The 23568-nt window shown below is 44.9% G+C and overlaps 1 protein-coding gene across 2 annotated transcripts; it reads left to right on the top strand.

Annotated features, from left to right (window-relative positions):
• The first annotated feature begins 290 nt into the window (after window positions 1-290).
• SSTR2 (somatostatin receptor 2) lies at window positions 291-11897 on the top strand. 2 transcript variants are annotated; one of them, XM_053288856.1, is made up of 2 exons: window positions 291-854; window positions 7666-11897. In XM_053288856.1, the coding sequence occupies exon 2, from the start codon at window positions 7769-7771 to the stop codon at window positions 8888-8890; it is 1122 nt and encodes a 373-aa protein (XP_053144831.1). In that variant the 5' UTR covers window positions 291-854; window positions 7666-7768; the 3' UTR covers window positions 8891-11897. The 2 variants fall into 2 exon arrangements, with proteins under 2 accessions (XP_053144831.1, XP_053144832.1); XM_053288857.1 differs by lacking the exon at window positions 291-854 and adding an exon at window positions 1789-1807.
• Window positions 11898-23568: the final 11671 nt, after the last annotated feature.

Raw genomic sequence — 23568 nt, 5'->3', positions numbered from 1 at the left:
GTGACACCCCTCTCAAGGGGGCCAGATGTTCCCCAGGCTGGGACCATCATTTGGATGGAGACCCCTCGACTCTCCCCTAGGAGACAGACAGCTGCATTCTGGAGCAGCGCAACATCTTGTGCTTGGACAGGCACAAGTACCGTCTTAGCAAAGCAAGTTGCTTCTGTTTCTGATTGCATATCAGTGCCCGCAATGTGTCAGGCGCCGCTACTACTGGGGTCAGCTCTTGGCAGCTGAAACCCTGCCCGGCTGGAGTCTACCCCACTCACTTCGAGGCAAGCAGATCTGCCTCCCCCTCGGCTTTTTGCTGCGCCGATCTCTTCCACGCCACGCTGCTGCCTCCTCCTCCTCCTCCTCTTTTGCCAGCCCCACTTCCACGCAAGGTGGACTTTAGCTTTCTCGTCGGATTGCATCGCAGTCCTGGCGTGACACGGCTCTCTGGGATGAGCGGCGGAGGCAATTAACGGATGGGGGGAGTGGCGGGAGGAGCGAAGAGGGGGCGAGCTCCTCGCTGCTTCTGCTTGCCGGTTGATACGCCGCCGGAGAAGCGCTTTGCCAGAGCGCCTGTGCCGTGAGCGCTCCATCCGCGTGCGGCGAGCTTGGACTCAGCTGCCGGCGGCGCTCTCCTGTCCTCTCCCCACTTGCCTCTCTCGAGAGGCTGGTCCCGAAACAGCAGCAGCAGAGGGAGACGCACCGAGCCCGGCTCTGCCTCTGCACTTCTCCAAGGGGGGATCCCCGCGGCGCGGCGTCTGCCAGGGACGAAAGCCAGGCGGTTTGGCTTTCCTGGCCGGCGATCTCCGCACACACGACCACCACCGCAGCAAAAAGGGAAAGGGGCCAATTCCCCAAGAACTGTAAGTGAGATCTCTCCGTCTGTCGGGTATGCGCTTTGTTGGCGGAGTGGGGGCGGTTTGGATGTCCAGGACAGCGGGGAGTGGGGCGGCTACAGGTGGAGGAAAGTTGGTTTTCTGGGCAAGCATCGAGGACTGACTCCGCTGCTGCTGGATCCACAGACAGGAGCTCTCCGGCAACTTCTGCCGGCGGTCTCTGTCTGCAGCTGGAGGAGGAGGAGGCGCCCCTTGGAGAGATCCCGAGGGGGTCTCTTCGCGGAGAGCGTTTCGAACCCTGCAGAGCTGACAAGCACGATCCCGCGCGCAGCCCGAAGCGCGCTTCCTTGGGAGCAAATCCCGGCGCTCCTTTGACTCAGTGGGATTTGCTTCCAAGTACACGGAGCAGGGATAAGGCTGCGGTCCTAGGCGTGCCTCACTTCGGAGTCGACTCTCCGTTAAAAAACCAGCGCCGCTGCCTGCTGAGTAGACATGCGCGCAGGATTGGGCAGCACGGCTCTCTGCCCTGTTGGAGAGTCTTTTTGTCTGGGCTGTGTGCCTCTGCCACCTGCGTTTGAAGACCTATAGAAGCGAATGTGTCTGTCTCCTTAATGTCTGCACTACAGTCGATGGAGATTTACTGTGCTGTGCTAATAAGAATGGAAGGAATTTCTGAAATCTGATCGGAGGGATAGATCGTGAAACTAAGCGGCTTTTCAAAGGGGGGGATTTCAAACCCAAAGTTGTCTCTTCCCTATTCGCTTCCCAGACTATTTCCACTCCCGCCACCTCCACAGTTTAACTCCCCCTGCAACTGAGAGTGCAGTGTAAGTAGTGGGTAGGAAACCTTCGGTTCAGATCTCACTCCTCTGTTATGAACTTACCCAGGGGTCCATAGGCAAGCTATGATCTCTCAGTCTTGCTTCAATATGGAGGCGATCGTATTGTCCTGTTTTACAGACTTCTTGTACTAAGATAAGGTATGTGAAGTGCTTTGAACATTCTCAGGCATGGTATAAATTCTATTTCCTCCTCTAAACATCATATTCTCCCGTTCGCAGCAGTTGCTACCTTGGTGGGTATTATCTTCTCTATGATACTTTTTGGGTGCAAATCTCCTTACAGTAATCTCTCCACAAAAGGTTTGCTTTTGAGTAAATATGCACCTCAGGTCCTCCAGGTAGACTTTCCTTTTGTTTGTTTGTTTGTTTTTAAAATGGGAAAGAAAGACAAAGTGATTTGCCCAGGGCCATGCAGTGATTCCCCTGGATTTCACTGACAGCATGACTCCAAGGTCTTCCCAGTTGCAATCATTCTCCCCTCGCATATCGCAGGGGCTCCAGGAAAAGGGGTATGAGTGTCTCGGTCATATCTGGAGTTTGAACCCCCCCCCTTGCTTCTACTACTCCAGGCATTTCATTTCCATTCCTCCCCACCCTGTCCCTTCTGCCAACATCTAAAACTGCTCACTGATTCTATACTGCCAGCAACAGAAGGAAACATGCATGTGCCTGGAGACAAACGGCGGGTGTCGATACAGAGGATCACACTGCCATTGAATTCCCTCCCTCCCCGCACCATTCTTGTATGTTCCAAGTTTAATTTGATATGGTCCAACAGAGCAATGAGAAAAACTGGAGGCTGCAAGACCACATCCAGGAGGGCTTGTTTGGCTGAAGAGAGAACAGTGAGTTTCTGCTCTAATTAAAACATCAAATGTCTGCCAGCCAGCAACAGGAGTTCATCTGCAGAGTCTAGTACGCTAGCAGAGAGGGCTTCACTAATCATATGTGTATCCACTTTTAGGGAGGCTGCTGTGAGACCTGGCAGTTCAGAGAAACTATTGAAGTGGGGGTGGGGGTGGGGGAGGGTTTTCTTGGCAAAAGTATTCATTTATTTTTTAAAATGTAATACAATTCTTTTCCTCTTGAGGCACTGACCCGCCTACTACTACTGTATATGGCGAGATTCAGAATGCAGTTTCTTAAACATAATTTCATGCAGTCTGTGGCAAACCATGATCTGGATATGTGGAAAAATTCAGAGATGACAGTACTGTAATTGACTGCTGCCACCTGTGATGGCTGGGGCCTAAAACCTATAGCCCAACACAGGGTTAAATACACTTTAGCTCATTGATTTCAATTAATGTAAGGGTTATGACCCTTGTGTCTCAAAGAGGATGGGACATTCTTTAATGAGAGCAAGGTGATGGGACAAAGAAAATAAAAGGAGAAAACCACTTCATTGCATCCAGTTGTATTATGAAGTATTTCAGACTTCAGAGGTCTAAGGGGGGAAAGAGGTCTAGGGGAAAATGTAAACAAGTTCCTGAAAAACATTACTTACACTGCTAGATATATGCTGTCATCAAAAAGACAAGCTGAGTATATGGGATTATTGGGAAATGAATACAGAAAATATCACAGATTGTGTATGGTTAGTGATGTGACCGTATGGTTAATGCTATGTGTAGCTCTTCTCATTTCATCTCAAAAACACATTTAAAAAGGGTACATAGAGAGGTTAAAACTCAGCAATCTGTAATACCTTCCCTGTGAAAGGCACTAAAAGGATTAGGGCTCATCTGCTTAGTATAAAGAATTGGTTAAAGAGTGTGTATGATAGGAAGAGAGTCTACACCTCAAATATAGAACACTGCAATTTGAATGAATGTTATCCAGTGTAATTGTAGGTAGTAACAAACTAGCTTTAGTCAATGCCACCTAATACTGTTTATTGCCTCCTCCATGAAATTGTGTATTGCACGCATATACAGTGTAAGTGAATTTTGCTACACATAAAATAATGCATGGTTAGGAAAATACAGAGAGAAAAACATGTGTTCTGATTTGCATGTCTCGGCTTTTTAAAAAGACCTGATAAAAGATAATGGCTGACATACAGTGCAAGTAACCAGTGCAGTAACTGAGCAGCTTAAAAGACTTCCCAACTAACTGCATCAGTTCTGCAAATATGTTCCTAAGGACTGCACAACCTTTTGGGACATACTTTCAGGTAACAAAGGCAGTTTCCTGGGGAAGGAACATAGGAAGCTGCCTTATACCAAGTCAGACCATTGGTCCATTTAGCTCACTATTGTCTACTACTCAGACTGGCAGTGGCTTCTCCAAGGTTGCAGGCAGGAGTCTCTCTCAGCCCTGTCTTGGAAATGCCAGGGAGAGAACTTGGAACCTTCTGCATGTAAGCAGGCAGGTGCTCTTCCCAGAGTGGCCCAATCCCTTGCGGGGAATATCTTACAGTGCTCAGATGTAATCTCCCATTCAAGTGCAAACCAGGGTGGACTCTGCTTAGAAAAGGGGACAATTCATGCTTGCTACCACAGGACCAGCTTTACTCCCGTAAGGTGAGGGTACTAATTTTTTACACTCTCTCCTTCCCCAGGAAGCCATCTGTGTCACCTAACGGTTGTGTAGCCCTTAGAGACTTATTTTTGGATGGCACAGAGAGCTTCCTGGGGAAGGGGGGGCATGTCAAAAATTGCTGCTTTCCCATTGCACTGGTGCAGTTTGTTGGGAGGTTCTGTTGGGCTTGCTGCACCAATGCGTCCTTGCTGTGTATGTCAGCCAGTGGAAATAAAAAGGAATAGTAGAAGAAATGTTATTAACTGACACTGAAATCCAATGGATAGGTTTAAGTTGCAGGATTAAAAGTTGTAACTTGTGTTGGTGTAACTGAATCATGATTTTCTCAGGAAATTCCTCCCTCCCTTACGTTCAGTTGTGGCTAGTGCAGTTTTTGTTTTTGTTTTTTTGCATCAGCCGTCACCTTATTTCTGAGCCAAGTCTATATGATAAGACCATAAGAACAGCCCTGCTGGATCAGGCCCAAGGCCTATCTAGTCTAGCACCCTGTTTCCCACAGTGACCCACCAGATGCCTCTGAGAAGCATGCCCTCTTTCCTGCTGTTGCTCTCCTGCGACTGGTATTGAGAGGCATCATGCCTCTGAGGCTGGAGATGGCCCACAGCCACCAGACCAGTAGCCATTGATAGACCTGTCCACCCAAGTGCATATCTAGGGTGGGGCAGGGCACGTGCCCTGGGCAACACTTGAAGGGGGCGCAATTTTTTAAACTTAAAAAAATGGCCACCGAAAACAAAATGGCCACTGTGCATGCTCAAAGGGCCTCTGTGAGGTCCTAGTCCATGCCAGGCCTTCCAGAAGCCATTTGAGCATGCACGGTGGCCTTTCCCCCCCTCCCAGCAGCCATTAAAATTATTTTTTTTTAAAGGCCACCCCACATGCTCAAATGGTCCCTCCAAGGCCCTAGAGACCAGCGGGGGGAGGGGTAACCTTTGAAGACACCCCCCATAGCCTTTAGGAGCCCTTCGAAGGGGCTACAGGTATAAATAAATAAATAAATAAATAAATTTAATATAATATAATATGTCACTGTACACATATTTAGTTTGGCACTTTGTACAGAGAATCAGGGCTTGTGAATACTGAGCTGAAGCTTATGAGTTAGGATTGTATTCATTTGCTCTTACTTTGTTTCTTGTGATAAGTGAGTTAAATGTGATGTCTTAATAATATGGCTATTAATGGTGAGTTTGTCTCTGAATCAGTGTGAAATCCGTAGTATTAAGGCCCAGTGGGAGTTTCTTGCTCTCTTTCTCTCATTTTAACTGTCTTTCTGAAATACTAGAATATATTCTAAGCAGTGACACAGTTTACTCTGCATATCCTTTAATTATTTTCAGAGTATCTGGGAAAAGTCAAATTCTCCATTGATTTTTAAAACTTATGTAATGGTGATGCTACAATGCATAGTAGAGAATTATACAGGCACTTCTGTTTAGTTTTCCAAGTACACCTCCACATAGTATTTGGGTATTTCATGAGCCCCAGCATGCTGAAATTTGTCGTTTTCCAGCATTTTTTGGTCTGGCTACATCCACTGCTAAATAGTTTTTGAAATATTAAAAGATTAACGAGCTTGACTTGTATTTTTCAGGTGATATTATGGTGAAGTTATCTGAAAGATGGGTGTCAGATGTTTGGCCAGGGGGCACAATTTCAGTGCTTGCCCTAGGTGCTATTTTTCCTAGATACGCCTCTGAGTGCTTCACATATGTTTTCCCAGAAATCCTTGCAACAACCCCATAAGGCGGATTAGCATTATATGATTAATCACAAGTATATCTTGCTCTTCCTTAAAGGAGCTGTGTGTGTATGGCTGACACAAAGCAATTTCCATTTTTCATACCCAATGACAACCCTGATAGGCAGAGGCGTATCTAGGGAAAATAGCGCCTAGGGCAAGCACTGAAATTGTGCCCCCTGTCCAAACATCTGACACCCATCTTTCAGATAACTTCAGCATAATATCAGCTCAAAAATAAGTCAAGCTCGTTAATCTTTTAATATTTCAAAAACTATTTAGCAGTGGATGTAGCCAGACCAAAAAATGCTGGAAAACTACAAATTTCAGTATTCTGGGGCTCATGAAATACCCAAATACTATGTGGAGGTGTACTTGGAAAACTAAACAGAAGTGCCTGTATAATTCTCTACTATATATTGTAGCATCACCATTACATAGGTTTTAAAAATCAATGGAGAATTTGACTTTTTCCAGATACTCTGAAAATAATTAAAGGATATGCAGAGTAAACTGTGTCACTGCTTGGAATATATTCTAGTATTTCAGAAAGACAGTTAAAATGAGAGAAAGAGAGCAAGAAACTCCCAGTGGGCCTTAATACTACGGATTTCACACTGATTCAGAGACAAATTCACCATTAATAACCATATTATTAAGACATCACATTTAACTCACTTATCACAAGAAGCAAAGTAACAGCAAATGAATACAATCCTAGCTCATAAACTTCAGCTCATTATTCACATGCCCTGATTCTCTGTACATAGTGCCAATCTGAATATGTGTACAGTGTCTTATATTATATTATTTTTAAAAAAATTTTTAACCTGTAGCCCCTTCAGGCGGCTTCCTAAAGGCCGTGGGGGGTCTGCCCTCCCCCCGCTGGCCTCTAGGACCTCGCAGGGACCAATTGAGCATGTGCAGTAGCCATTTTTTAAAATAATCTTTTTTTAAAAAATGGCCGCTGAAAACAAAATGGCCACCATGCATGCTCAAATGACCTCTGCAAGGCCTGGCATGGCCTAGGGCCTCACAGAGGCCATCTGAGCATGCACAGTGGCCATTTTGTTTTTGGCAGCCTTTAAAAAAAATTTAATTCTACAAAATGGCGCCCCCCCTTCAAGTGGCACCCAGGGCACATGCCCTGCCTGCCCCACCCTAAATACGCCCCTGGAAGCACTTTAAACATGCAAAAAGCACTATATACAGTAAATGCTAAGAGCTGCTAGTGTTTTTGTAAAGGCTGAGGAGGACTGACATAGCAGATGGTGACATGTTCTACCCCAAGATCAATTCTTGGGACCAGAATGATAGGCCAAATTATTCCCCTATACTAGAACCTTTTTGTCAGACTGTGTGAGCAGTCACAGGATTAAGCCATGACTCTCTGGATTAGCAAATGTAAAGATGTATGTAAAGGGATGTAAAGATGTAAATGTAAAGGGATCAGTCTATGAATTGGCCTGCCCTCCTGAAGCACTTGGTCTCCAGATTCAGTATCCTGGGAGGGATGGGCTGTTACCATTTCCATTCATATTTGTGGTTCTGTTTAAAGGAAAAACCAAAGCCAAATCTTCCGGTGGAGGAGGTAGTGACTCCTTTCAATTTACATTTGCTCTTGATTATAGAAAAGTAGGCTAAAATGGTGAAATATGTGCAGATGATATAACAACATTCCCCACCCCTTTATTCTGTGTTTGGATTGCAGATCCTCCTCTTCCTCCTTGGACTACCCTGCTTCAATCAACATGCCAGTTTTCTTTGCCTGAAGAGTTGGCGTTTGCCTGGCAAACGCTGAGGGTACTTGCACCATGGACCTAGAGAATGAGTTGCCCAACACCACAGCCTTTTGGTTCCCCTCACCCTCGCCCTTTGAGAGTTTCTCCCCAGCAATTATTGCCAACAATGCTTCCAGCAATGGCACAGGCCACCACTATGACCTGACTAGTAATGCTGTCCTGACCTTCATCTACTTTGTGGTGTGCATTGTGGGCCTGTGTGGTAACACCCTAGTCATCTATGTCATTCTCCGCTATGCCAAGATGAAGACCATCACCAACATCTACATACTCAACTTGGCAATAGCTGATGAACTGTTCATGCTGGGCTTGCCTTTCTTGGCAATGCAGGTGGCTCTAGTTCACTGGCCTTTTGGGAAGGACATCTGCCGGGTCGTCATGACAGTGGATGGGATCAATCAATTCACCAGCATCTTCTGCCTCACAGTAATGAGTATTGACAGGTACCTTGCCGTAGTACACCCCATAAAATCTGCTAAGTGGAGGCGGCCAAGAACAGCAAAGATGGTCAATGTAGCTGTATGGGGCATCTCCCTTCTGGTCATCTTGCCCATCATGATATATGCTGGAGTGACCTACAACCATGGGAGCAGTAGCTGTACCATGATCTGGCCAGAGAAATCTGATGCTTGGTATGCTGCTGGTTTCATCATCTATGCCTTCATTCTGGGCTTCTTGGTGCCCCTCACCATCATCTGCCTTTGTTACCTGTTCATCATCATTAAGGTCAAGTCCTCTGGAATCAGGGTGGGGTCCTCCAAAAGGAAAAAGTCAGAGAAGAAGGTCACCAGGATGGTCTCCATTGTGGTTGCTGTTTTCATCTTCTGCTGGCTGCCCTTCTACATCTTTAATGTCTCTTCAGTCTCTGTCTTTATTACGCCGACGCCTGCCCTCAAGGGCATGTTTGATTTTGTAGTGGTCCTTACCTATGCTAATAGTTGTGCCAATCCTATCCTCTATGCCTTCTTGTCTGACAACTTCAAGAAGAGCTTCCAGAATGTTCTCTGCCTGATGAAAGTCAGCGGCATGGATGAAACGGACAGGAGTGACAGCAAGCAGGATAAATCCAGGCTAAATGAGGCTACAGAAACCCAGAGGACATTACTCAATGGAGACCTTCAGACAAGCATCTGAAAGACTGCTACAGTTGTCCACTCATCTCATTCCGGCTTCTTCGTAGAAGGTAGCAGCTCACAGGAAGTCAGGCCATGAGCCCTTGACTCTTCTCTTAAAGGAATGGTAAATACTGTACATGAAAGATAGATTGGTTTGGGGAACAGACTTGCTTCTCAGCCAAAGGCAGGCTGATTTTGAAGATATAAATCAAAAGGACAAGTTCATTATGGGGGTAATAGATTAGAAACAGATACAGATGTGTGTGTGCATTCATGTGTGCATGCATACACACAAACACACACACACACACACACACTTATACATGCATGTTTGAATACATGGTGTGGTTGTGCATTGGGAGAATCCCTGTAGCAAAACCATTTCAGTTAATGAGAGAAAAAGAAAAGAACTCTTCACAGGCCAGATTTTCCACTGTGCAAAGGGTCTAGAATTTCAAATGTTCAATTTCCAATATTTGAGTTAAATTATTTTTTTAAAAAAACTTGGCTGACACTTGAACACTAATAAGAGCCAGATTTTTTGGAAGTGTTGAGTGGGTAGGCAGTTAACATTCTGAAACATTTCTATCAAGCTAGGAAAACAGAAGCGTGGGATCATTGGAACCCCTTCCCCCTTCCCAACTGTGGGTGCTTTGAAAGTTTAGCTTTATGTGTTTGTGAATAGGTAAAACATTGAATTCATATATTTTATATTAAGACAGAAATTCAAATGGCCAGATGGCTATATGTGTATGTGTGGGTAGGTGGGTAGGGGGCAAGTGGTAACTGAGTAACTGTTGCATTGTTTGGGGACATGCTAATGTAATAAGATTTTCAAAACAAGGACCAGAAATCTTTGTCACTTGAATCAATTCAGACAGTAAGCTGATGGGGAAAGAGAAGTGTCTAGGTGCAATGAAACCCCTCCCCACCAATATAATTTTACAGAGATAACATATTTTTCCCTTCTCCCTTCCTTTGCAGGCCTCCTCTGTAATGGTTTTCTCTGTGAGAGATCTTTTGTTGGTAGGGCACATATCAAAAATGCTGGCATTATCCACATGTTCTGTTCAATGCATGTACAATCTGTGTACAGTGTACACATGTACAGACCTATAGGCATGGTTAGTCATTAACACATGTTCAGTGCTCATACAGTAGTACATTTCCTATCTGTATTGAGTGGGCTTGTAAGCAGGTTCACCATTAAAATAAACACATATACAATCATTCACAGAAAAACATGTGCATGTGTACAGATACCTGTACACACATATAACATAATGCCTGAATTGGGTTTATGAGAGTAGATCTCCAGTATCTGTCAAAGGAGTGAGTGTGGTCCACCCTACATGGGTTCCAACCCTTCTCTAGCATGACCAAATCTTCATCTGGTGGCAGGTTGGAAAGAACCATGATGCCATTCCTATCACTCCTTGTCTTTTTATCAGGATCAGTGTAGGAGGTGAGTTCACATATATATATTCCTCACTTGATGGCTGCAACATTGAACAATGTCTTGCAGGTGCAAAAGATCACCACAGAACAAATGCCAGAAACAGAGCTTTACTATCATCTCTGGTAGCTATAGGAATTGTACTGCCTTTTCTTTCAACTTCTTGAAGGAACACTGGTCTAGCCAGGTTTTGTTTTCTGTCATGCAATCACAGCCTGGTTGCAACCCCAGGTCACTTAAGGAAGGTGGCTGACCTCCTGACCAAGGAAGCACCAGTGTCCTTCTCACAAAGCACTGGTGTTGCTGTGCTGCAGACGAATGCAGCTCTGCTGTTCGTTCATGTGTGGGGGGTAGGGAGGGGTTATTTATGCTGATCTGCCTTGCCCCCAGGAATGTTCCCTGAGACCCTGAAGTAGGTACTTGAGGGCTGTGCAATTCTCAGGAGCCTACAGGAGATCAGCAAAAATTGCCCCACACTGCAGGGCACATGACCTGCATCAGCCAGAATTCAGCAGCAGCACCCACACAGTATCAGTACTTTACTGTAAGTGCTGCTGCTTCCTTAGCCAAGAGGTCAGCCAATGCCTTTGTAAGTGCCTATACACAGAACATGCCTGTATACTTGAACTTGCCAGATATATCCCTCAAAGCACTATAGTACTGTAGATGGGGGAAGCTCATGCCCCAACAGAACAGTCTACTTTGCCAGTTGGGCCTACAAGTGACAGTGACTACCTTAGCACGAGATTTTAGAGCTCATTAAAGGGCAACAAAGGGTCAGTTACCTAATTATATTGTTTTGCTGCAGTAGTGTGGAGTGTGCATGCCATTCTGATATTACGACGATGACAAAGATATAGATTTTATTTATATATATATATATATTTATATTTATATATATATATATATATATATATATATATGCTTTTCAACAATAGTTCCCAAAGCGGTTTACATAAATATAAATAAAATAAAATGGCTCCCCATCCCTAAAGGGCTAAAAATCTTTTTTAAAAACCCCAAAACATAAGATGAACACCAGCAACAGCCACTGGAGGGATGCTGTGCTGGGGGTGGATAGGGCCAGTTACTCTCCCCCTGCAAAATAAAGAGAATTACCACTTTTTTATTTATTGAACAGAGAATTACCACTTTTTAAAAGTGCCTCTTTGCTCTGTTAGCAATAGGGATGTGCACAGACCAGATCCGGGTAGGTTCGGCGGGGGTGCTGGTGGGGGTTACCTTTCAGGTGCAGGTAGGGTACTTATCCCCCTCCCTGAATTTTAGGGATGTGCATGGAACAGGCTAGCCAAGTTTGGTTTGAGGCCAGATTGGCTTCGAACCCAGCTGGGCCAGTTTGGTCTGGCACCCCCTTGAACCCTCCCGGTTTGGTTCAGTTCGGGGGGTTCATGATCTTAAAATTCTGTTTAAAAAATATTAATTAATTTATTTATTATTTACCTTTTACTTCCCTTGGGGGAGTTCCTGGAGGCAGCAGGGGGGGTCTGCGGAGGTTCCCCCTCCCCTTGCCGGCTTTCTAAATCACCCCCTTGCCTGTATCGGGCACCCTTCGGCCAATTTTTGGCCTTCACCTGGTGGCCCGGTGGCCATGTTGGGGGCTGGACACCTGCGCACATGACGTCTTCATGGCCCAGGCAGGTGCCCAGCCCCCAACATGGCCACTGGGCCACTGGGTGAAGGCCAAAAACTGGCCGAAGAGCGCCTGAACTGGGTGAGGGGGTGATTTAGAAGGCTGTGGGGGAGGGGGAACCTCCGTGGACGGGGCGCCATCTCCAGGAACTTAAAGATTGCAACCCCCCGATCTTTGGGTGGTGGGGTTCAGTTAGACCCCAAACTGTCAAACCCCCGAACCGAACCCCCAAACTGGTTCGCACATCCCTATCGCATTTCCCCTGCCAGCACTGTTGTGAAAATCGCTGACACAGGTGGGCAGTATACCTCCTTGCCGCCCTGGCCAGCATCAGACCGGAAGTGGCTGGTGTGCATGCACACGTCACACACACACGTGCACTGGCCACCACTGGTACGATGCTGGCCAGGACAGCAAAGAGGTATGTTGCCACCCTGCACCAGTGGTTTTCATGACAGTGCTGGTGGGCGAAATGTGGCAGGAAGAACGAGCATCCTCCCCTCTCCTTAAAGGTAACCCTGCCGCTGAACCGGCCAAATGTTGCTTCGTCCAAACTGGTTCAGCAATCTGTAAAAAGACTGCCTGACCAGTTCATGCACATCCCTATTCTGCCTCGGAATATGAAAAGTGTTTTGGACTGGCCTCACCATGACTGCCCTGGCCTACCCACCCTCCCCTGGTTAATGGTGCTTCCTTGTTTTGGCCAGCCTTTCATTTTGACTTTCAAAATTCTGACATTCTTCAGTGCTTGGTCATGGGATGGGGGGGGGGGTCCCCACTGAAATAGGTCAGAGACACAGCAGATATGCTCACTTTCACTCTTTCCACATACAAAGAGAAAAAGAGCCTTGGTTCTTCTCTTCTCTTTTGGAATAGAATTTTGTGTGTGAAAGCAATCGGTTCACGGTCAAGACTTGTGGGGAGCTTGGATGTTTGCAGCAAGATGTTATGGGGATGGACATGAATAGTACAAATAAAGTAAGTAGAGGATTACATACTTGAGACAAAAGTCTGATTTATCATCCCTGCTGTGGTGTTGCCACAGGTATAAATTGTCTGTGAGTCTAGCTGGCAGCAGAGACATCTGATTTGCAAATAGAACTGGCAGCATAATCCCATCTAAACTTTCTTGTTTTCCAGTGTCTTCAGTGGGACTTACTTCCAAGTAAATATGCTCAGTATCACAACCTGAGGTTTGTTTTCTGCATGATTTAAGTGGATTTTAAATAGCAGATGCATATAACCCTCATTATATGCCAACCAAATATGGTTATACTTTGAGAATGATCTAAAATCCTGAGGAATCCAGGGCACTATTTGGCCCTGGAGACAGGGTTTGAGTTTTTTGCTCTCGCTTATTTATATATTATGGTTCAGTGACATGAATGTCAAAAAATTCATTTGGTTGTGATTATCTTATCAATCTTTAAATTTAAATTTAGTGTCAGAATTTTGGACTAAACCTCATTCTTAAATTTCAATGGATGTGGCCAGAAAGGACAGAACTTTAATCTGATTTGAAAACAAGTTGTTCTAGTAAGAACTAATCTGCCTACTTTCCTTTCACTATCCCTATAACTGAACTAAATTTGGTCCAAATTGGTTAGGCAATTCACATTTTAACCCACTTGTGTCTCAAATGTTCATGAGCCCACTATCTTGAATTGGGGTGGATTACATCATCACAAACTATGTGTTTGAGGGATCCCTATGTGTCCCTACAACTGTAGCAAATTTGGTCCAAATCGGTTCCCACTTACACCTCAAACATTCATATGTCTGCCATCTCGAATCGGGTTGGATGCCATCATCACAAACTACGCTATTGAGGTGTCCCTATGAATCCCTATAACTGTACCTAATTTGGTTCATATTTGGTTCCTAACCAGGAAGTTCCTATCCAAAGTTGACGGGGGGGGGGGATGGATATATGGACGGACGCATGGATGGAATGCCGGGTGATCTCATAAGCCTACTGGAAAGTAGGCTAACAAGACTTAGGGTTTCCATATTCAAGCTCTCCAAATCTTGGCACCCTAATTTGCATGTTGTGCAGATTAGCTTGCAAATAATTTGCATCCTAATTTGCATGCAGATTAACGGATATGCTCTCCAGTTGATCTGTGTTTGCCCTGGATATCTACCAGCAATAGTTGGGGAGGATCTCTTTGCCTGACCATTTACCTGAGCATTAAACACCCAGACTTTATATCCCAGCACTTTCTAATATGCCACTTTTTAACCTTGTCTGATTAGCTGTATGTAGTGCTGCTATGGATTCCTCACCAACTGCAGTCTACCACCCCACTCCGTTTCCCAATCCCTGAATATGCCTTTTATTGGTGAATAAATATGCTATTTATTGGTTTAAATATGCTAATTTAAATATGCTATTTATCGGGGAAGGTGAAGATAGCAAATAAGATTGGTGAAGATACCAAATCCAAGCTCATGCTGAGGAGCAGTGCTGAGTGCATTTTCATCAGCACTAAATTCTACAATTGACCCTACAAAACTGGTGCTAAGGATCAAGGCATTCATGCCTGAGCTTTGTCACAGTCACCATTTCCATCCTGAGATAAGTCCATAAAATGTAACACCAAAATGACTCGTTTTGATTTAGAATACTAGTATAGGCTGGAAGGGAGCAGGAAGCAGGGAGAATTCATGGTGGCTTAAAACAAAATAAACACACAAACAAAATAATATCTGTAGAAAATAAATGAAGACTACACTAAGTTTGAGATATTAATAGCAGCAATAGAACAAAAAATACACCGAGTTTTTCACTTGGTTTCAGATGGGAAGTGAATGCCGTAACTCCTGCCCTGTATTGTGATTTTAATTTTTAACCATAGGCACATGGAACCATAAGTAGAAGAACTGGTGAACACTGTCTTGACAGAGTTGAGGATTCACTGCTATATGGTTTGATTTTATTTATTCAAAATATAATGTGGATAATCAAAAGTTTAGATAAACTAGGACTTCATTAGCTTGCAGTTACACAAAAGATTCTGAGAGCAATTAGCTCTCTCTATTAGACATTATGGTAATATTTTTATGTGTTCATCTCTTAGGCTTCAGTCCTCTGCAAACTTAAACTGGGAGTTAGCTCCACTGAACACACTCGGATTTACTTTTGGGCATACGTGCATAGGGTCATACTACTTGAATCCTACAAACAAAGAATGACTGTTGAGCTACTGCCCTGCCTCTGTTTGAGTGCCTTTGACCTTCTTGTGCTATTTGTACATATTTGACTCCAGTTAATGCAAACTGGTCAGACAAAGAAGAGACATTTCAAACTGGATACATATTCCAGCCAACATAAATTTGACATTTGGATTAAAGACCCATGAAATGCAAAACCAATAGGCCTCAGTTTTGACAATATGACATAAATCAAAGGTCTGATTTCCCAGAGCAGTATTGTATTAAAAAAAGAAAGAAAGAAAGATCAGATTCCCATTTTTTGTGACTGTAATGGAAAACTTGAAAATCAGAACATAAATTCCCTAAACAAAAAGACCCACAGATATTTGTGTAGGACATCCATTCACATTACGAACTCTTCCTAACAACAACAACAACAACTTTATTTGTTAGCCGCCCCATAATAAATTATTCTTTCCACTTTCTCTTCTGTACCAACAACACTGGATGTACATAAATAGTACAAAAGATGCTCCAAAGTGATTTAAGTCTCACATAAAAACTCATTCCATTCTTACTCTAATTAAAACCTGAATAATATTTTGGAGGCCAATAAAGATTTTTGATTTAGTCAGAAACTAGATTTATAAAAATGTCATTTTGAGGAGAAAGTAGCAGGTAAATGGATCAGGGTCCAACCTGTCAAGCCCAACCCTGGAAGACCCCCAAGACTGTCAACCCCAAGGCTGCCTGGAAGTCAGGCACCAGGGTGCTTTCCAGATTACACCCTGCAATGGGGTCACGTCGTATCTTGGACGTGTGCTTCCACACTTCCTGTGTTGTGACACTGCAGTCCTTACACTGACAGCAGGGTGCCATTCATTTCCGATGCCTTGTTTCGAATTTAATCACTGTGATATAGTGCTATGATGTCGTGTATCCAGTGTAAAAAGGTTGCTGGTTTTTTGGGTTGTTAGTTTCCGCAAGACTGCTCCCCCTGCTGTTTATGTTTCAAATGCAATTTGCCTGAACGGAAGCATTTTATAGTCTGGAAAGCACCCAGGTACAGATACCTCCATACACCTTCCTTGTCTCTAGGTAGGTTGCTGGCTGGCGGTGGCAAATGATACTCCTCACTCAGGGTGGCCAGTTTTGATCTGGTGGTGTTAACATCTTAAGTGATGCTGTGCTTATTTCTTATGGCTGGAATACAATCACTCCAACCTACTTTTATGAATGGAGAAAAAAAGAGAACAAGATTTTGCCTCCACCCACTGCATAATCTCTGTGTAATGTTTGGTACCTCATATGGTGGGGGATATTTTTTGAACACACAGAGGATGTGCACCATTATGTCCTCTTTATTATTAAAAGAAGTAAATATTAACTAAGGCTTTGTGAAGATGGAGTAGGGTATGCTGCTGAGGATTAGACAGGAGAGCAGCATGTTACATTAAGATGAAAAATGGCCTCATGGCTGCTAGGTGCTGATATAGCTGGTGCTTAAAAAAATTAGGGTACAATTTAATGCTATGGCCACTATCTTGCATCAGAAGTGCTTTAGGGGCTTAATGTGAAGCAGGTAACACAAGAGGTTGTACATATGTGTGCCTATAAAGAGACGGGGAAAGAGTGCCTTCAACATTGCTCTGATGAATAAAGTACAGCAAACACATCCAATGCCATGCCTTCCAACTAAGATATTGGCATATCTTCAAATATACAATCACTCAGCCTGCTTCTGCCACACAGAAATAAAGATACTGCAGGAAAACAGTGAAAGGACAGTCCAGATATCCCAGCAACAATGGAAAGAGATAGATGGTTCAAGTGGGCAAAAAGAAGGAGTGGATAAATGAATAGCAACAGCATTTGTGAATCAGGGGCCCAAGTTCATAACAGGCATAGAGGAGAAGGGCGGGAGAGAGCAATGGACCTACTGGCTTGCATCCGAGTGGGAAGGGAAAGATGGCCATGGAAGGCCAGGAGGGAAGGAAGAGGGGCTACCAAGCCCAGAGGTCAGATTAGGATGAGGTGCAGTATAATAATTTGCCTAGATAACTTGACAAAACTGATAGAAATGCAGGTACCTGCTGACATTTTGGGGATATTCAAACGTGCAGGCAAGACCAGGCTAAGGAAGCTCAGCACGGTTTGCCTGCATGTGAGAACCACTGGGAGCCATGTGGCACCCAGCAGCGGCACAGCAGCAAACCCTGTAGGGTGCCCCCACTGTTAGCCAGGGGTAAGGGCATGAGTGTGCTCTTACCCCTGGCTAACTGATCATGTGTAGGTGCCATGCAGCTCTGTGCAGCACCTACACATGAGTAGCCTCCCAGTCTGCATCGGAGGCTCCCCATAATGCACTGTACACTCACGCGGTGTGTTATAGGAGTTCCGGGGGCCTTCCAGCCCTGACCTCCCAGCTGCAAATAGCCGCCAGTGAATGTCTGGGTGAGCAATCTGCTTGCCCAGCCAGAAGCCGAGGATCCAGGCCTGTAGCCAGCCTCAAAATTTTGATGGGGGGGGGATTACAGAAGTCAGGGGAGGCAGGTTACAAAATGTTCAGTGAGAACAGTTAGTGAGGCTGGGGAGGAAAAAGAATTCTTTGGTGTGGCAGATACACACCATGCCACCAGCTGGCTACGGGCCTGCAAGGATCGTCTGCGGGGGAGGTAAGCGTTTTAAGGGTTCCTCCCCTGCAGCATGGAGCCCTTTCTCCCTGATCATGAGAAAGGGCTCTTGCTCTTCTATATAACTCACAAAGGCACTGGAGTTCTGTTGGAATATGCAGCCTACTGGGCTCATTTGGCCAGCCTAGATATATATTTTATTACATTTATCCTTACAGACTTATACTATAATGTTAATGATGTGGTCTACTCTGTTAGCGTCATCTGGCTTTGAAGGATCCCGGAAGATGACCTTGTGGTTGCAGTTCTTTCTGGCTAATGTGATTCCATACTGGGAAGACTTCTAACTCAATCAGTTTTAAAATTCATATCTGACTGCCAAACGTACAAAACTGGCTAATAACTACCAGAACCAATCCCCTCGGTTCAACTAGCCCAGTGACTGGGCTAGCTTTTCAGGGTCTCAGGCCGGGGTTTTCCCATCACCTGCTACCTGATCCTACAAATGGAGATGGGAAGGGTTGAACTTGAGATATTCTGCATGCAAAGCATGTGCTCTACTGCTGAGCTATGAGAATCACTAAGCTTGTTCTCCCAAACCTTTGTTCTCTGTAGTATAGCAACAAGATTATTTCAATTCCCATTTTGGAGCAATGAAGCACTAACATTAAAGGGGAAGCAGCCTCATTTAGTGTTCTCTCTGCACATAGATACTTGTTCAGAGATCTGAAACATACTCAAAACATCCACAAATCTGGTATATGCTAGTGTTTTTTCTAATTGCTTGGGCTGAGGATAGTGATTGAACTGGGCAATCCGTTCCTACAGTAAAGGATCCCATAGGGGTTATTGGTTTTAAACAGCAGCTCCCTCCATTTCTCAACATAGAGGTCTATAGAGGTCTTCTTTCCTGAAAGCACATAATGGTTTTCGCTCACTAGCATCCCCAAGCTGTGTGGGAGGGGAATAACATCATTCTGTAGTTTCACAGCATGTTCATCTTGCTCTAGATGGTTAGGATGTGTCTAATTGGCACCATTTAGGATTCCCCCCCTCCCCCCAGGACAAATAGTAGTCATGGGAGAGAGTATGGATTCAGATTGGGACTGTGGTGAAGGTAAGGAATTAAAGCCCTCTCTTCCTCTGTGGTCCCAATCTGGATTTCCACCCCCATACTATTTACATTAGAAAAATCATGCATGTAGGCTCAAGTCACTACTTTGGCCCCAAGAGGAAGACATATGAATTCACAGCTTGCTGGATGCACCAGAAAAAAGGAGGCCAGCTCCCAGTGTTTAGTTAATTAAATCTTCTCTATCCTATTTGTCCCTCTCTCATCAGATTGTTACAGCTCCTGAGAGTTTTAAGAAAAACAGAATTGGCATCTTAAGGCATTATTAATTCTTTCTACCACGCATCGAGGACAGCAGTTTTCAAACTGCATTCCAGGGGACCCTGAAGTTATTTGGAAGCTTATCAGAGTTCTTCAGTGGGGGAAAAAAATCAGTAATGGTGGGCAAGCTTAAAAAATACAGCTGGACTGCCCTTCCTGATCTTCCTCTGGAATGTGGAACCAAGCGGGGTGTTGAGTATGCTGCAGGGTAGGCTTTCCTTTCAAACAAGGCAATAACGAAAGCCAATAAGTTTAGCCAGTGGTTCTCATGACCTCAGTGGGCAGTCTAGCCCAAACGACAGAATCCTCTGCAACACACAGGGAGATCTCTTTACTACTTCTACTTCTGGTTTTGTTTTGTTTTTTGGTAGTGCAAGAGAAAAGAGGATGAAAATAAACCAAGGCAAGAATGATGAAGAGAAGGAGAGATAGACCTCAGATTGGCAAAGAGAAAGGCTGTCTCTAGAGCTGGGCACAGGATTGAAAGAACAGATGCGGGGGGTGGGGGGGTGGGATCTCCTTCCCAGGCTCTTAAAGCTTGCTAATGTGCATAGTTCTTCCCTGGAGCATGTGGAAAGGATAACCCACATGAGATGTCCTCATCCAGCAGCAGAGAAGTAACATTTTAAGAACAGCAGAGGCAGTTTGATAATGCCTCCAGTAACGAAGTCTACATTTTTGTCTCCTAAGGCAAGCTCTGGAAATAGTTCTGTAGATTTTTGGAACAGTACAGTTTAGATGGGAACATAGGGAGCTGCCTTATACAGAGTCAGACCATTGGTCCATCTAGCTACACTGACTGGCAGAAGCAGCTTCTCCAAGGTTGCAGGCAGGAGTCTCTCCCAGCCCTGTTGCTAGGGAGGGAACTTGGAACCTTCTGCATGCAAGCAGGCAGGTGCTCTTCTCAGAGAGGCCCCATCCCCTCAGAGGAAAGTCTCCCATGTAGTCTCCCATTCAGATGCAAACCAGGGCAGATGCAGCTTAGCAAAGGGGACAATTCATGTTTGCTAGCACAAGACTAGCTCTCCTCCCTGGGGAAAAATCTGGCTGTGGAGCATCGCATTGGCTAACATCTGTGAAACCACCTGCACACTTCTGTCACCCCCTAGAGCAGTTTTATGATTTTAAAAAATGTTTGTGATTTTGAGGGCATGGATAAAAAGATGGATACAAATATGAATAAATGTACATTTTCCACTTTTTATTTTTAAACATGGACAGTACACCTGCAGAACAAGATCAGCAAAATCTGGGGCTGAATCATCATTCAATTTGATTGTATTTGTGTTTGTAAAGCAAATGTGAAGCTAGGATCACATTGTGAATGAAGAACTAGCAGTGACAGTTTTTAAAATATGACATCTTTCCACCCTTAAGAAACAGGATGTTTTCCTCTCCTTTGCCTCTGGTCACTATACTGACCACCAGTCACAGAGTAACATCTCCATTTTTTTAGGTAGAAAAAAGAACCATATGCATTGCTTCCCTAAAACCATATATTTTCCACTCTTCTGGATCAGCATTTTTTCCAACCACCAAACCATATCCACTTATTAATATAAGGAATAAGTGGCACACTCAGTTCCCCTGTTAAGTGCTTTTTCTTTTGAGCCGGCAGTATTATCAGCTTGAGACATGGAGTCTGTTCTCAGGACATGAGCTACCCGCGTAGGAGGGAGTTAACTAGGCAGCTCGTGTCGTCTCAGCCACTGGGAGGCCTCCCAAGCAGACCCAGGTAGCCCAGAACTGCTACCTGGGTAAAATGTGAGGTAGGAGGAAAAGGAAGCCCATCCTACCTCATATTTTGGTCATCTGTGCCACTGCTGCTTGCAAAGCTGCTCCCAGGCAGCCAGTGGCCATTTTTATCACAGAGTTGAGGCAGTGGTGCACCTAGGTGATTTACTTGAAGGCTTCAGAGCCTCCCCCCCTCCCGTGAGGCCCCCCTTAAAAATTTAAGAGAAAAAAGAGAAGAAACCTGAATTTAGGGGTGGCGCCAAATGTCCTGGAGCTGGAGGGCCTCCCCAGAACCTTTCTGTTGCCCTACCACCACTGCCCTACCACGCCAATCTTTGCCATTGTAACCAACATGTGTGTGGCTGGGGGGTGAGCCGAGCAAGGTTCCCCCGTGGTGGTGGCAGGCTTATCGCATGCTTATAAGGGTGGTGGTTCTGGGGGCATCAGGGTTTGCAAGGGCCCCTCTCCCCCTGAGGCTTTGGAGAGCCATGAGGCTGGATCCAAGATGCCCGGGAGGGTCAGCCGTGCAGTCCATCTTCCTCTCCTGCAAAGCATGGCACTTCCCAGATCAGTTGTGCTGCTTCTCATGAGGCTGAGGTGAGCACCTTGCCCAACAGCCCTTGCTCGTCAGGCCCCCCAGGACATTTGGAGCCTCCCCCTCTGGAGACAGGAGGCCATGGACCGGCACCCCATGGTCCGGGGATAAGAGCACCTCTGAGTTGAGGAGAGAGAGAGAGAGGCTAGGCAGAGTGGAGCTGCTGCAATGCTGAGGCTGAGGGCAGCAGCTCCACTGTTTGCACAGTGCATTGTGGGATCCCACAGGACCCAGTGCGAGTTTCCCTCCTCCCTTCTGGGCTCTAGAGCTCACCACTGCACCAGCCATGTGGGCGTGTGAGCAGCAGAGGCTAGAAGAGGCTCCAATCATTTGGGGGAAGGCTGGTAGGATCCTGCCTTACCTCACCTTGGTCGTGAGAATGACCTTTGTGTTATGCTAAAAGTCCTCACATTTTGGTCCTTTTTTCTGATTTGAACTGATATATTGTTCTGACTTTAGCAAGGAGGGCAAGACAGACAAACAACCCATCTTTGTCAGGACATGGGATTGAAGACAACATGGTCTGGGGACAAGATTGGCTGCAGATTTTGCATGCCCTCCAGAAAAAAGGACATCAGTGGGCCTGCAGGGTAGAAAAGATAAAGAATACAAAATTAGAGATTGCTGCAGAATTGTTTGGAATGTAATTTCAGGCTGCCTGCAGTGGTCCTTTGGCTTCATGCTTCCACAGAGCACTCAGGGAGGGAGTGGAGAATAATTTACTTTCTATGAGATGCCCAGGATGATCTCAGGTAGCATGAGGGAGAATTGCACACACTGCTTTCACTCTTTCTAGGCACTGTCCATGCAGAAAATGAAAAGGGCAATAAGTATTCTTGTTGACTTCTTTTTATGTTATTAAATGTAATTATTAAAACTATTTATATTCCACTTTTTCATCAAAGCAATGTTAGAGGTGACAATAAGACTACCAACAATATGAGGAAAGAATGGGACAGAGGCCACAGATAAAACCACTGATAATGAATCAGTTAAAGAGAAAACCCAACAGGCCAGGGAGATTATAAACTCTACAGATCAAGTACTACCAAAAAAGAAAGGCCTTCAATGGCACCTCTCTGACTAACCATGTCTAAAGGTTTGGAATTAACCTTGTTTGGCAGCATCTGCCTCTTCTAAACTTAAGACATTGCACTGTTTTTTGCTTCAAGCATACCGAGTCTCAGATAGTGTAGGTTGATCTGTGGGGAGCTGGTGGGTGTATGGCCCCTTTGTTTGGGCGGCGGGGGGCGGGGAGGGGCTGGCTGAGGTGACTCTTTTTTAACATGCTATAAAGGCTCCTGATTGGTTTGAGGCACAGGAGTTCAGTCAGCAACAGCTTTTGTTGATAGAGAGCTTTAAACTTGAGAGATGTTACTAGTTCCATGCTTTTACACTGCTTCTTGCCACATGCCGCATATAAGAGTGTGCGTACTGTACAGTCTGATCAGAGGCAGGGAAATAGAATGTGTTTCCATGGCAACAGCATGTATTACCCAAAGATGCATACACACTTCACAGGGGCGGGAAACAGCTCTTTTGCCTTCTTATTCTGTATCTGGCTCTAAGCATGTTGCAGGGTACAGGACAAGAAAGAATGAGAACATTTGATCTCTTTCTTTCTGCTCACGGAATGGCCTATTCTCTACTGTTAATGATTTTTAAACACTGCTTTCTGTCTACTTCCCTTCTCCTCCACCGCTACCTGACTCCTCCTGGCTCAATTAATCAATTCATTTTCAATCCCTGACTTTTTCGCCATTCTTCTTTTGCTTGTGGAGTAAACCTTTCTGACAGAGATTTTTGTCATTTTGGTTCAGCACCAAGCATAGTGTTGGTGCTATCTGAAAATGTCAATTTACATTATTAGCAAGCCAGGGCAAGAGAATACATTCTACCTCTTCCTCCTGGTTGGCAAATTCCTTTCTTCATTCCTTGGACAGCAAACACAACACAAGAAGCAAGTAAAAACAACAAGGGGAAAACCTCATTAACGCATGGAAATCTTCAAGTAACAAAGCCTGTGGAGTAGAAAGAAGCTGAATTTGGTTCTGAGTGTTGGGCATCTAGGAGTCAGAA

The sequence above is a fragment of the Hemicordylus capensis genome, chromosome 2, assembly GCF_027244095.1.
Source record: "Hemicordylus capensis ecotype Gifberg chromosome 2, rHemCap1.1.pri, whole genome shotgun sequence".
Classification (NCBI taxonomy): Eukaryota; Metazoa; Chordata; class Lepidosauria; order Squamata; family Cordylidae; genus Hemicordylus; species Hemicordylus capensis.
The sequence above is the reverse complement of the archived record's forward strand: the minus strand, read 5'-3'. Positions and strand labels throughout refer to the sequence as shown.

What these genes read in the sequence shown, in the direction of transcription:
- SSTR2 (XM_053288856.1), top strand. Translation starts at nt 7,769, where the DNA reads ATGGACCTAGAGAATGAGTTGCCCAACACCACAGCCTTTTGGTTCCCC.